The sequence below is a fragment of the Mustela lutreola genome, chromosome 1 (assembly GCF_030435805.1).
Source record: "Mustela lutreola isolate mMusLut2 chromosome 1, mMusLut2.pri, whole genome shotgun sequence".
NCBI lineage: Eukaryota > Metazoa > Chordata > Mammalia > Carnivora > Mustelidae > Mustela > Mustela lutreola.
This window is the reverse complement of record NC_081290.1, coordinates 66015001-66028078: the sequence shown is the minus strand read 5'-3', so window position 1 is coordinate 66028078 and position 13078 is coordinate 66015001. Positions and strand designations below refer to the sequence as shown.

At 59.3% G+C, this 13078-nt stretch overlaps 1 protein-coding gene across 3 annotated transcripts in view; it reads right to left on the bottom strand.

The window, feature by feature from the left end:
• Positions 1 to 3214: 3214 nt before the first annotated feature.
• The window catches only part of CPZ (carboxypeptidase Z), a 22527-nt gene continuing 12663 nt past the window's right edge, over positions 3215 to 13078 (bottom strand). For all 3 annotated transcript variants that reach the window (XM_059166231.1, XM_059166238.1, XM_059166248.1), the window contains exons 6-11: positions 12529 to 12690; positions 11936 to 12094; positions 8934 to 9069; positions 6939 to 7078; positions 3991 to 4090; positions 3215 to 3696 (exon numbers count right to left, since the gene is read on the bottom strand). In XM_059166231.1, coding sequence (XP_059022214.1) covers positions 3329 to 3696; positions 3991 to 4090; positions 6939 to 7078; positions 8934 to 9069; positions 11936 to 12094; positions 12529 to 12690 — 1065 coding nt within the window. In that variant the 3' untranslated portion in view covers positions 3215 to 3328. The remainder of the gene's footprint in view (positions 3697 to 3990; positions 4091 to 6938; positions 7079 to 8933; positions 9070 to 11935; positions 12095 to 12528; positions 12691 to 13078) is intronic.

Genomic DNA, 13078 nt, shown 5'->3' with positions numbered 1-13078 from the left:
TATCCTCATCTCCTCTCCCTGGTTAGCCTCTTTCTTTTCCACTCCAGCAATGTCATGCAGAATCTCTTTGTCTTTCAAAATCCATCCTCCCCTTTTGCGATGATAACTTAGGGAGCCCCCCATTTTCAGGGAATGCCCTCCCACCCAGGACAAAAACTACAACTCCCAGCATTCTTTGAGGCACACCTACCCATGTGACTGAGCTCTAGCCAGAAGTGACAGGGGTGGGCCGCATTGAGGGGAGGGCTCACCCCAGGATGGTGGATCAGCAAGTGGGTGGAGCTTGGGGTCTCCTAAAACATCCTGCTGTCTGGCCATGCCTAGCCCACCATGTTAACCCATCCCATGTTGGTTCTGCCATATAGCTAAATCTAAATGGTTCAGGGGACTTTTAAGGGGGGGCCGGAGGAGCTGTCAATTTTTCCTTAATTACTTATAGTTTGTCTAGGCCATGGTCAGAGAGAATCTCCACCTTTTAAATCTGCTTAGGGTGTTCTTTGAGATGCAGCACATTATCAATTTTTATAAATGCTCAGCAGGTCTTGGGAAGGACGAGACTCTCCACCTGAAGTAAGCAATGCCTCGCACACACTCATTAAACTGAGTTTGCTGGTTCAGGGACTCCATTTCTCCAAAACCCGGCCAACTGGCTGAGCCATGGGACCAGTCTGATTCTGAAAACAACACATCACATTTCCTATCGGAATTCCGCTTGTATTTTTAAATGACGTGGCTTTACATCGTCAGCCGCTAAGTTGATTAGTGCCTAGCACAGACTTGTTATTTTATCTTAGTCGTAAATTGTTTGCTCCTCTGTCTTTCTCTTCCATTTCCTGTATTTGAGCCTCAGGCCCATGTCCTCTGCTACAGGTGAAGCCCTCATCACCCTGGTGTCTGCATTTCTCGGTTTCACCTCACGTCCTGTGTCACTTGCTTTCAAGCATGCTTTCCTAAAGTACACACAGCCGTGTGTGTGTGTGTGTGTGTATGTGTGTGTGTGTGAGATGCGGTGGTCTCTGCGTTCCTAGCAGAGGATTTAGCTCATGTGTGTGGCTGGCGGTCTGCATTTTATTCCTTCCATGTTCTCGTGCTTTCATTCTGTCTTCCTCGCTGTGAATTGGTTGGTTGGTTGGTTTTGCCTTTTGCTACTTCTGCTATGGCTCATGATGCTGTTTGTCCTCCTGTTCTCCGCGGGGTTATCTGAGAGCAACACTGGGCCACCTTCCCTTACCCTACCTCCCCATTCAACAGCCAGCTCTTTCCTAATGATGTCCGTGCCAGCATGCTCCCTTTGGAACCCCGTCCTGCCACTGTGCAGAGAGCCGGCCCCCTGGAGGAGAGCAGCATGGCAGGCCCTGGGGGGTCCCCGCTTCTCACTGAATCCCAAGCCCCACTGTTCTGACATCCTCTTCAGTCTCACGGTGAACCCAGCAGGTGGCTCCCTGCTTTTCATCTCCTCCATATGGGGGTCAGTCCTAAGTTCCATCCAAAGAAGAGATCATAGGAGCTACCAAAATGGTCTCTAGCTGGTCGGAAATAGGGAGCCCATCCTGTCCCCATCTGACCCTCCCACTGCCCACAGCCACCCTCACACCTCTCCTGTCACCTCTCTCCTCATCCTGGCCATCCCCCACCGTGTCTCCAGGGCCCAAGCCTCTGTTCTGAGAATGAAAAGGATGGCCCACTGAGCTCTTGGCCTTCAAGCCCACTCTAGGGTCTTCTCCAGACGGCTGCGGACAGCAGGAGCCTCACACAGCCCTCCTGCAGGAGGGACTCAACAGCCAGCAACACACTCCGAGGTCCCAGGCTAGCTGCGCAAACTCTCTGGGATGCACCCACAACTGTAAGGCAGGAAGAACAGTCTGTTCCATGTAGACCTGGGACACAGTGGAACCAAATACATGCTGACCTTCAAGACCACTGAACATGGGGCAGAGGTGGGATCAAGAGCCAGGAGGATGTCTGATGAACACTCCAGATCAGGACCGATATCTACATGCCAGCTTTGTGACCCACCATGTCCAGAGCAGACTGAGGATGTGAGGATGCCCGTGCCCCTGCTCCATAGAGCAGAGCCCCGCAGAGGGCTCCGGAGAGCCCCCCTGAGGCTGGGCGCACACCTGCTTCTCTTGGCTTGCCCTTGAAGCTTCCTGAGATGACACCAGCCAGGGGCAGCCATCAGATATGCTGATATGGGGTGGGGATCATGGTGGTGTTCAGCAGGGGTCAAGGCAGCACAGCTCACGTGGGAGTCCCCCCTGCCCCACATGGGGGAGTCTAGTGGCATAGCCGGGAGCAGCCAGAAAGCTGCCGCATTCCAGACAAACCTTCTGTGACGAGTTCAACTGCGTTCCCCCAGAAGGTATATGTCGAATTCACCTCCAGCATCTGTGACCCTGACTGTATGTGGAGACAGGGGTCTTCCTAGAAGTGATCGAACTAAGATGAAGCCATTAGAGTAGCCCGGATCTGATGGGATGGGTGCCCTTATGAGTGGGAAAGGGGGACAGAAAGGCAGACAGGCATAGACAGAAGATGGCTCGAGGATGCAGGGAGAACCGGCTGTCTATGAGCCAAGGATCCTTCCTTGGAGTCTCGAGAGAACCACCCCCATCCACACCTTGACCTTGGGTGTCCAGCCTCCAGGGCTGTGTGCCTCCCTGTGTGCCTCCCTGAGATCCTACAACCCCCCATACCTGCCTGACCATAGAGAGATGGACCAGGAGCAGTCCTGGGGGCCTGGCGGTGGGTCTCGGGACCTGAGTTGGTGGCATCGTAAGGATGAGAAAGGAGACAAGGGAGATGCTTCCTTTGATGGAGTTAGGACTCCATCAAAGCCTGGGAGCCTCCAAGGGTGACCCTTGGGTGATGCTACGGTCCCAGAGCTCTCAACAGCTCCCTTGCCCTTAAGGTCACCTGCTGCCCAGCCTCCGCTCCTCACAGACAGGCTCTCCCGACCTTCCTCTTTCGCATCCCACCTCCACAGACTCGCAAACTCTCTGCTCCTGGTTGGCCCTGCACTCCCCTCCACCGTGGGCCACCTCCTCAGGAGACTCGGTGTCCCCCTCAGTAAGGCAGAGGACCCCTCCTGCTTCAAGGCCTCGGGCTCCAGCCCCCTCCAGACCGCCTGTGGGACAACAGGGGCACCTGCCCTTGGGACCATCCAGGCGGATGAGGTCAGCATGCCTCACGCCCCAAGTCTCTCACCACGGCCGACAGTGTATAAAGTGACTTTAATAAAACAGAAACAGCTTTACAGGGTGTCTTCGGAAGACAAAGTCAAGAGCCTGGAGCCTCTGGGCAGGGGGTGTGGGGGGGTGGTTGGCAGCTAGTACTTGAGAAGCCAGCGAGGCTTATGCTCACTCAGGGACGTGAAGTAAGACCACCACCACGGCTTGCTCCCGCCCACAGAGGGCTGCCTCCGCCCCCCGAGGGGCTCCTGGCCAGGTTCCTCCGGCTCCCCATACCGGCTGGCACCTCCTGGTGGGTCTCGGAGCCCAGACCCACTTCTCCGTGGCCCGAGGAGGAGCTGCTTGGGTCTGGTGCCCAGAGGCTGAAGAATGAAGTCCACGCGGCCGGCCCTCTTCATCCGGGCAGGGATGGTGACCTTCTTGATGACCTTGGAGTAGCCGGGTGCCTGAGCTATGACGATGTGGGACCCCGGAGGCAGCAGTCTCCAATAGTCACCATCTGGGGCTGCGAACACACAGAACAGAAGCAATTCTCAGACAGAGGTTCCCATTCGGGCTTGGGGTGCCGAGACGTGCAGGCCCAAGGGGCATCAGCCTGGAGGGCAAGTGGACCCCAGATTTGCACTTGCCTCTGTCCTGGCCTGGAGCACTCTTTCCACCCGCTTCCTCAGCCAAACTCCTATTCATCCCTCAAAACCCATGAAGGCAGAGTGGAGCAGCCTCTTGGGGCACCGGGACAAGGGACAGCTTGCCCGAGGGAGCCAGCCACCACAGCTCAGGCCCCCAAAAAGGGGCTCACCTGTGGTGATGTCATGGCGGATGCCCTTGACCACAATCCGGGCGTTTTTGACCGGCTTGCCGAATTTGTCCATCACCACACCTTTGATGCCCCGGTGCACCTGAAAAAGAGGAGAGGGAGGGCATGGGTATATGGTGTGTGCTCTCCAGAGGACAGAGCAGCCTAGCCCAGCCAGCTCCTGTCCGTCTGTCCTCAGAGCCCCGCTCTGGGTTCACGCCTGACCCTGCAGTTCTGCTCGAGGGTCCACTGACCAACTCTCCTGGGCCAGGGGTGCTGAGCAGAGAAATCTGGAGCTCATCTCAGCTCCCCTTTCACATGCAGAGTGGGTTAGTGCGGATACTCCTTCCTGAGTGCGGGCACCATGAGGACACAGGCCCTCGTGTCGGTCCCAGCCAGGGCACCTACCGCTGTTTGGTCTTGGACAAGTTACCCTGCATCTCAGCACTGTCTCCCCCCATCTGTAAAATGAGCCGCTGGTGTTGCTGGGGAACGTGCATCCACACCCGTGAAGGCCCATGGCAGAGCCGGGATGCGGGACCTGCCCACCATCTGTACAGACTGGTCCCCAAGCCACACGTTCGAGTGAATGCCTTCTGGTGAGGAAGCTACACCCCATGCAGGTCCCCATTAGAGCGGCCTGGGCCTGTTCACACTCCTCCTAAAAATGTCGACAATAAATAAGCCAACCCACCCTTGTTCTATAGGACTGCAAACAACTTAGGGCCCACAGGTTATGTCAAATGAGGCCAAGGGGACTGAGTAGGAGGGCAGCGAGACCCTACCCTTCTCTCCCAGGAGGCTGCCCCCCACACCTGCATGACCACTCCAGGCCTCCAGCCCCCACCCCCATCCTGTCCCTCCTTTGTTCGGAACCAGCCAATTCCTCTCCCCCACGTTCCTCTTCTTCCAAGAAGCCCTCCTTGATAACCGGTCACATCAGGGCCTTCCTCCGGGGTCCCCAGTGCCAGGCTTCCACGCTCCCAGCCCTGATCTCACTGTAATGTTACGATCTGTCCTCCTCTCCTCAGCCTAGAGCACAGACCAGACACATAGTAGGGTGTCAGTTCATGTCAGCTTGAGCAGGCTAAGCGAGTCACCTTCGGGCTGAGGAGTCACCTTCTGGCCCACCCAGGCACCAGGAGCCCTCCGGCAGGGACAGAGACGTGGTGTGTACGCCCCTCCCCTCCCCTCCCGCCCCTGGGAGAAGCAGACACCCACCCGAGGCCTGGTCAGCATCACTGTGAGGAAGGCCTCCATGGGCCATGACAGCCTCGATCCTTATCAGAAGACCCAGCACGGCCTTCCTGGGGCGTCGTCCTCAGGGTCCCGCCACGCCCGGCTGCATGACAGACCTGCCACCCTTCCGAGCTCATTACTAAATCTTCATACCCTAAGACCTCACATACAATATCCACAGAGCAATCCCAGTCCCACTTAAGGCTCCTTAAAACTAATTTCCACCAGACAGCCATAAAATGAAATGAGCGAGGGGTCTAGCCCAGACCTATTACTGAAGGGTGACCTGCCCCAAGCCGAGAGAGGTCTTGGGCTCAGCCATAAAACAGAAACTCGAACAACACTAAAAATGTCCAGCTCTTATCTGGGCTTTGCTTTCTGTTCTACAGTAGCAGCCGCGGATCCAGAAGGCTCTGCTTGGTTCTTGCCTAGAGGAAGGTCCCTGATCTTTCTAGAAAGGATTCATTGACATGACTGAGGTTCAGGGCAGGCAGATCCGAGTATAAGCTCTGGACAGTTTCTGGGCAACCCTGGGCAGGCGCTGTGCTGTCTGACCCTCTGTCTCCTCCTCTGGTTTTCTTCTGGCCGCTGAGAGCCAGGCTGGGGAGCCCACACGTGACCGAGGAGCCCCAGGCCAGTGCCATCCTTCCCAGGCACCTGTCCCTCACCTCACAAAATGGGGCAGCCCCTTCAAACACCCAGGACTGGTGTCAGGACTGAATGCCATAGGTAGGAGTGCCAAGTGTCCCTTGTTATGCATGTACATCCCCTCACCGTCCTCTTCGGTCAACCCTGTGTCTCCCTCAGGGCCTGCTCCTCCTGGGAACATGGTGCCAATGTGTAAGTCACCTGAGTCTTGAGAGTGCACAGAAGAAAAGTCACTGAGGCGTCTGCAAAACTACACTGGGTTCTGCCCTCCCTCCCCCCCTCTGCCGTGTGCCTGACCCACGGGGTTACTGCCCTCTGACACCCACCCCACCACGCCCCTCAGCTGTGAGCCAGGCCAGCAGGCAGGACTGGGAGAGCACAGGACACGGTTGACCAGCTGCTGGGGGACCGCCTCTGGGATCCACTGATGATTGTTCTAGACACGTTCCGCTTGGCTTCTGCTGAGCACCACCACCTACTTCTGGATGAACGTGGCCCCCCACAGACAGCATTTAGCCCTCCCTCCCCCTGCCTCACCCCTCCCCCAGCAGCCAGTGCCTCTGAGCCTGAGGGGCAGACATGCTCCTGGCCCTGCCACCCAGAGCAGCACCTGAGGCCAGCCTGTCACCCAGTGCACAGTCCACTCCTGTGTCCACACTCCTCGCTGTGGCCTGGGGACCCTCCCATGCCGTCCCCCTGCCTGAGCTCTCTCATTGCCTCGTTCCCCTACTTCTTCACAATGCAGCCCGGTTGTCACCTCCTCCAGGAAGCACCTATGATCTCCGAGGCTGGGTCAGGTGCCATCCCTGGGCTGCCTTGGTCCCTGCCTCCTCCCAGTCCGGTGCTATCCCTTTAGGCCATGAAAGCCTCACTATCCTAGGGCCCCAATGCATGGCCCTGGAAGTCCCAAGTGCCCCCAGGGCTGGCTGACAGGAGGCAGCCAGTGGACAGCCAGAGGGCTAGCGGATAAACAAGTGAGGGGCAGTTGTGCCTGCAGTCTCCCCCCCCCCAGGCCAGGCCTCGCTGGCTGGCGGAGCTAAGCCGGTGGGTGGGAGTTGGCTCACCGTCTCCATGAAGTTCAGGAGCGGCTCCTTGTTGTGCTGCCAGAGCGTGTAGAGGGCCTCCTCTGGGGGGAACTTTACGCAGCCCAGCTCCACCGTGATCTCAAAGCAGTTGCTGTGCAGGTAGTTGAAGTCAGACATGCCTGAGGCACAGGGGGTGGCCTGAGCGTGAGCCCATGCTCTGGACATCCATGCGCCCACACTCGACACCCACGTGCCCACACTCTGGACATTCACGTGCTTGCACTCGACACCCACGTGCCCGCCCTCGACACTCGCACACCCACACTCTCAACATCCACGTGCATGCGCTCGACACCCACGCACCTGCACTCTCGACACCCATGTGCCCATGTTCAACATCCACGCGCTCGCCACTCCCCACTTCCGGCCTGGTGCGTGGGAGGCTACTGCCCTTATCCCCACTTTAGAGATGAACAGACTGAGGCACAGGGCGCTGGCAGCTCTGACCCAGATCTCAAGGGGGAAAGGGGCAGGGTTGGAGTTGCACTTTGAATCCAAAGTGCGTTCTGGCACCTAAGTGCTCAGGCTTACGCTCCATCCTGTGTGCCCCTCGGTGGGTAAGAAATGAGCCTGCCGAGCCAGGCGCCTGGCCTGCTCCTGGCCTGGACCCGGGTGACAACAGTGTCCATGTGCCTAGCCAGGCCCAAGAATAGCCCGGGGAGGAAGGTCCCCAGCCCCCACTTCTGGGGAGAGCACAGGCTTGGTAAAGCTGGACAACCAGCCAATCCAGCCACACAGAGAGGCTCTCAACCACGCACCCACTCCTGCCTCTTCTGTCCATCTGCTATTGGGAGCAGAAGCCACCCCTGCCCTTCAGAAGTCTGCAGCAGCTGCAACCAACTTAACCTTCATCCAGGCTCCAATCCATGCGGCCCCCTGTCCTTGGCCACTGGCCCCTGTGTCTTCCCTGGGTCTGTGCCCCTGTGTCCACGAGTCCAGCTGCTCTCCTAGGCTCAGACCCATCTCTTGGGTCCCTTGCAGACCCTGGACATGGGGTTATGCTCAAGACTCAGAGTCAGGGACCCAGGCACCTGGGCTCTAGGACAGAGAAAAGGTGCCCTGTGCTCCTGGGAAAGGCCCACTCAGGGCCATCTCAGGGCAGTAGGGGCAAGGTGGCCAAGCAGGGGTGTGAGCTGGCTTCAGTGCAGGAGCTGAAGGGGTTGTCCTCTCTGCCCACAGCCCCACCACCTGTGGCACGGATGCCGACAGGCCCTTGTCTTGCCAAAGCCCGGTTTCCTCATCTGCCAAATGTCCCAAATACTGAGTGTCACGCCAGGATGGGGGGAGGGGCAGAGGATAGGAGCAGGTGGGCCTGGCCCAGCAGGTGCTCTCAGGACACACAGGGTCTCACGCACCCCGCTTTGCTTCGTGTGATGTCTACCCGGACACCCGGTTAACGTGGAACTTCAGAAAAAACAATAAATAGAGTTTTAGTGTAAGTATATCCCATGGAGTATTTGGGACGTACTTATACAGTACCAAAAATGCTTCATGATTTATCTGAAATTCAGGTTTCACTGGAGTCCTTCATTCCCTCCAGCACCCCTCTTACACCACCAAGGGGTGGGAAAAATTGGTCACAAGTAGGGTCACACAAGGTCAGAGCTCACGAAGTTCCCAGCAGAATGGGCATGGGGGCTGGCATAGAACTCTGCCACACCTGTCACCTAGAACCTCAAGACAGCAGCAGAATTGAAGCCAGACCACGCCCTCACAGGGCTGTGATGCCCCTATGCCCCTCCCCCACCTTCCAGAACTCCCAGAATCCGGCTCCCAGAAAGAGCTGTGGAGAGGAGATGCAGGCAACCTCTATCTCCCCGCCACTCTCCCAAACCCCTCCCCTACCCATTCCACCTCAGCCCCTCCCAACCTCCCCCTCCCTTCTCACTGCCTCCTTCCCTCCACTCTCTCCTCCCTCCTCCTGCCCAGTCCCTCCCCACCCCCACCCCAGCCCAGCCCCCACTCTGCCCGCACCTCCAGTGAAGCTGTACCAGTCTGCCCCATTGATGATGCTGCCCCTCTTCAGGAAGTTGCCACCACACCTGTTCTCCGACCTGTCCATCATCATGGGGTGCACATCAGCATAGGCCCTGGCCAGCAACTTGAACATCTGGAAGGGAGACCAAGGGATAGGTTTCTCATGAGACCAAGGCCAGAAGGTGGGGTGCCCTGCAAGACACCCTAAACGCTGAGGCCAATGGGTTGAGGAAGGAAGGGGGGTGGTATCCTCGCAGATGGCACAGCACATGCAAAGGCCTGGAGGCACAAGAGCCAGAGCTCATGGGAACCTGGCACATTGTGAAGCCCCTGCCCACCTGGCTGGGGAGGGTGGGCTTTCTCCCAGGAAGGGGGTGCACTGAAGGAACGCAGGCAGGGCTCCCCGAGGTCAGCTTTGCAACTTCCCAGGCCTTCCTACAGAGGGCAAGCCTTGGGATAGGCAAGAGACTGGGGCAGGCCTCATTTTCACGACGTCACCACTGACTACTCTATGATAACCATCACCCAATGTTCCCCGGGGCACAACCTGTGCCTGTGGGAGCCCCCACCTGTCACCACACGTGTGCAGCGTCCACTGTGGTGGGTGGAGGGGTGCATCTGAGTGCATCCATGGCCCCTGCCTGCCCCCAGAGCAGTCCTCCCCCCATGCTGCCCCCACACCAGGCAGGGGCACTGGTCGCCCTATGCCTGTGTCCCAGCACCGGACACGGGGTCTGCTCAGGTTGCAGCTCCTAAGCTGGGGTCATGTGGATAATGGGGCCTAGCGGACTATGCTTGCCAGAGCCCCGCGACCCTGGGAGAAGTCTGTCCTGGCCGGGGACCCCTCTGCAAAAAGTGGCAGGCTGGGCGGGTGGGGTCAGGCCAGAGCAAGGGTCTCTCCAGTGGGATCCCAGGGACATACAAGCCACAGGCCCCATTGGGAACAGGCCTGACCCGGCAGGCAGGTGCAGGACAAGGATGCCAGGAGAACAGCTTGCTGTAAATGAGCTAGGGGGCAGGGGGATGGGGGGACTTTCTCTGCAGGAGCTCAAGCCAGAGGCCACGGGGAGGACTGGCTTGCCCAGCTCTGCTGCCTGGGACCCCGCTGACGCTCTCGCTCCTTCTAGCTGGCAGTGGGCTGGGTGGGGAGGGTTTAAGGGGGAGGTCAGAGCTTGAACTGAGCTTGGGAGAAAGATTTTGGCAGAAGGGACAGGTATAGGGGAATAGATGGCCCGAATACCACCAAAAGGTGCTGGCTCTTCTCCACAGGGCACCACGAGAGTTTGGGAGAAGAGACGTGGGACACCCTGGCCAGCCCCTCCTCCCACGCCCCTGCCCCGCAGGCCCCCTCCTGGGACCCTGGTTTCCACAGAGACCACTGCTGGCTGTGAGCCTGAGAGTGATCGATCCGTGATTGATGGCTGGTGGGGAGGACTCTGGGTTTTCTGACTCTGGTGGGACTCATTGAGGCGAACTCCCCCCCCCCGCCCCCGCCAGGACATCTTCACGCATCTGCCTCCAGATTCAGACACTGGGCCTGGCACCAAGGGCTCCTGCTGCTGAGGGGACACGGGCCATGTCCCACTGTCGGCCCTGCCCTCTGACAGCATAGTAGTCAGGGGCAGGCCCACAGGGGACACCACCCAGCCTGGGGCATGTGCTGGGCTCTGAGCATGGACTATGCTAGCTGCAGGGGCGTGTGGTGGGGAGGGAGGGAAGGGGTGAAGCAGTGCAAGGAGGAAGGGGCACAGGAGCAAGCAGCCCGGGGGACCCAGGAGTTGCCTTCCCCGCTGTCCTGGAGGCAGAGCCCTCTGCCTGCTGTCCCTGTTCCGCCTCCTGGTCCCTGCTGAGTGCCTGTGGGAAATCACCTTCTCCTCTAGGGCAGCCCTACTGAAGGCCAGGGCTGGGCTGGGGCTTCACCCTGCACACCTGCGTGCGCACACAGAGATACACCCCATCCCGTCCCTCGTCTCCTGGCAACCCTCCATCCCAGTCCAGCCCGCTTCTGGCTCTGCCTCCTGACCTGGACCAGGACCCTCCGTGCGAGGGCCAGTCCTGCTTGACACAGGCCAGCAGTACAGGGTGTGGGGAGCAGGGGGAGGCTGAGCTGACCTGCGTGGCTGAGGGAGGGGAATGGGCACTTGTCCCCAGAGCCCCCTGCTCCCCGCCCTGCCCCAAAGCAGAGAGCAGGCCTGGCTCCCCATCAGCCCTGGGACACAGGGGTGGGCCTGCTAGGTGACTGAGCAGAGAGCGAGGACCTTTCCAAGCCAAGATGGAAAGTGATCAACTCCCACCTCCCAGAAGACCAGCCTGCGTGAGCTCCAGGATCAGGCTTGGGGAGGAGCCCAGTCAGGGCGGGGTATTGGGCGGGGGTGGGGGGGTACTGCAGGCAGCCAGTCCCTAAGGGAATAATGGGGTGGAGAAGGATCTCGCCATGATCACATCCCCTGCCCTGCTGGTCTGACCAGTGAGGGAAACTGAGGCCTGAACAGGGCAAAGACCTCTTCAGACCCAAGGGAACTCCAGGGTCAGAATTTCTTCTCCGATCCTGTGGCAGCTGGGTTCCCATGGAGCTAGTCTGGCCCTGGGGACCCTCAGCAAACCTGCAAGGCCCTGGAGAAGCCCTGAGGCGGCCAGGGTCAGGTGGACACCATGCATGCTGCAGCACTGCCCTCTGCCGGCCTCGCCTGGAACCCCACCCTCTCCCTGTGCCAGCAGGGAGGGCACTGGGCTAAGGTTCTCACCCCAGGGGCTCCCAGTTGGGGACACAGATGGAAGGTGGGGCGTGGCCCAAGGAAGGATGAGATGCTCCCAGATGCCTGGAAGGCTTCCTGGAGGAAGAACCTTTAGAGCTGGGCCTGGAAGGCTCCTACTGCTTCTGTGACTGCGTGCGTCTCACTGAGCTTGAAAAGGGACAAGGCCAGGCCAGCGCCTAGGCCACTGGGCCCCGCTCCCCCTGTAGCCTCCCCTGCACACACAGCAGGCCCGCCCCCTCTCACCTTCTCATCGGGCGTGGGAGAAAACATCTTTTCTTCCTGGGGGTGCTTGGAGAAGTCAAAGGGGTAGGACACCACAAGGTCGCCCCCATGGAGGCTAGCTGAGAGCACAAACGGGGTGGTCCGCATCCACTTCATTATTGCTTTGGTCTCGGGCGCCACCTGCACAGCACGGGCAAGGCCATGGTCAAGACCAGACACACCCCTGCTGGTTGCCTCCAGCCATCTCTGGGCCCACCCTCCCTGCTACAAGGCCCTGACTCGGCCCCCACCCAGCCCTCAAGAATCCCTTCAGATGCCACCAGCCTCTCCCACTGGCCCACACCCCTGCCTGAGACTCACTTCCCCACCACCCCGGGCCATCACTTCCTCTAGGCAGTCTGCCCAGGGAGCCATCTCTGAGTACCCGCCAGGCCCAGGGTGTTTTCCAGACGTCTTCTCTGAACCCCAACAACCCCATGTCCCAGGCAGGAAGCAGAGACTCAGAGGCTCAGACTCTCCTGCCCTGGGGAGACTGGGCCTGTGGTCCCGGAATAACGAGAGACCCCTTGAACGCAGGACGGTGAGTGGGGGGCAGGCTTGGGGACGGCTCCTACCTTACCCCACCAGTAGTGCTGCGGGATGGGGATGTGGTCACTGCGCACGCTGCGGGACTCAGCCAGCCGGTAGTACTCAGACGTCAGGTCAGGGAAGTTGCGGTTCAGATCCAAGTTCTGCGCGTTCTGCCTCCCGCTTGTCCACCCATTATAGCCGGCTCCCTGGAAGCACAGGCCACCCCCACCTGGGGGTCAGCACACCCCACCCCAACCGTTTCTGTAGGGAGGCCACGGGGCCAGACTGGGTCGGAGGCCAGGGCTGCCTTGTGTCGTGAACTTGGGAGCACGTCCAGCCAAGCTGTCCTTTACCTCCTCTGCCATCCATCCGGCTCCTCCCATCCAGCCTCCTGACTGAGCCTCCAGCCTCAGGGCCTTGCCCTGGCCGTTCCCTGGTCTGAATCCCCCCAGTAGTTATGTATACTGCTTGCTCCCCACCCCTGCTGGGGCTCTGCTCCAAATCACATGGGTGAGCTTCCGGGCCTCCAGCTACTGTGAGATCTCCCCTGCCCCACCTTTCCAACAGATCTCTCTAGAGCACATCCTCTCATTC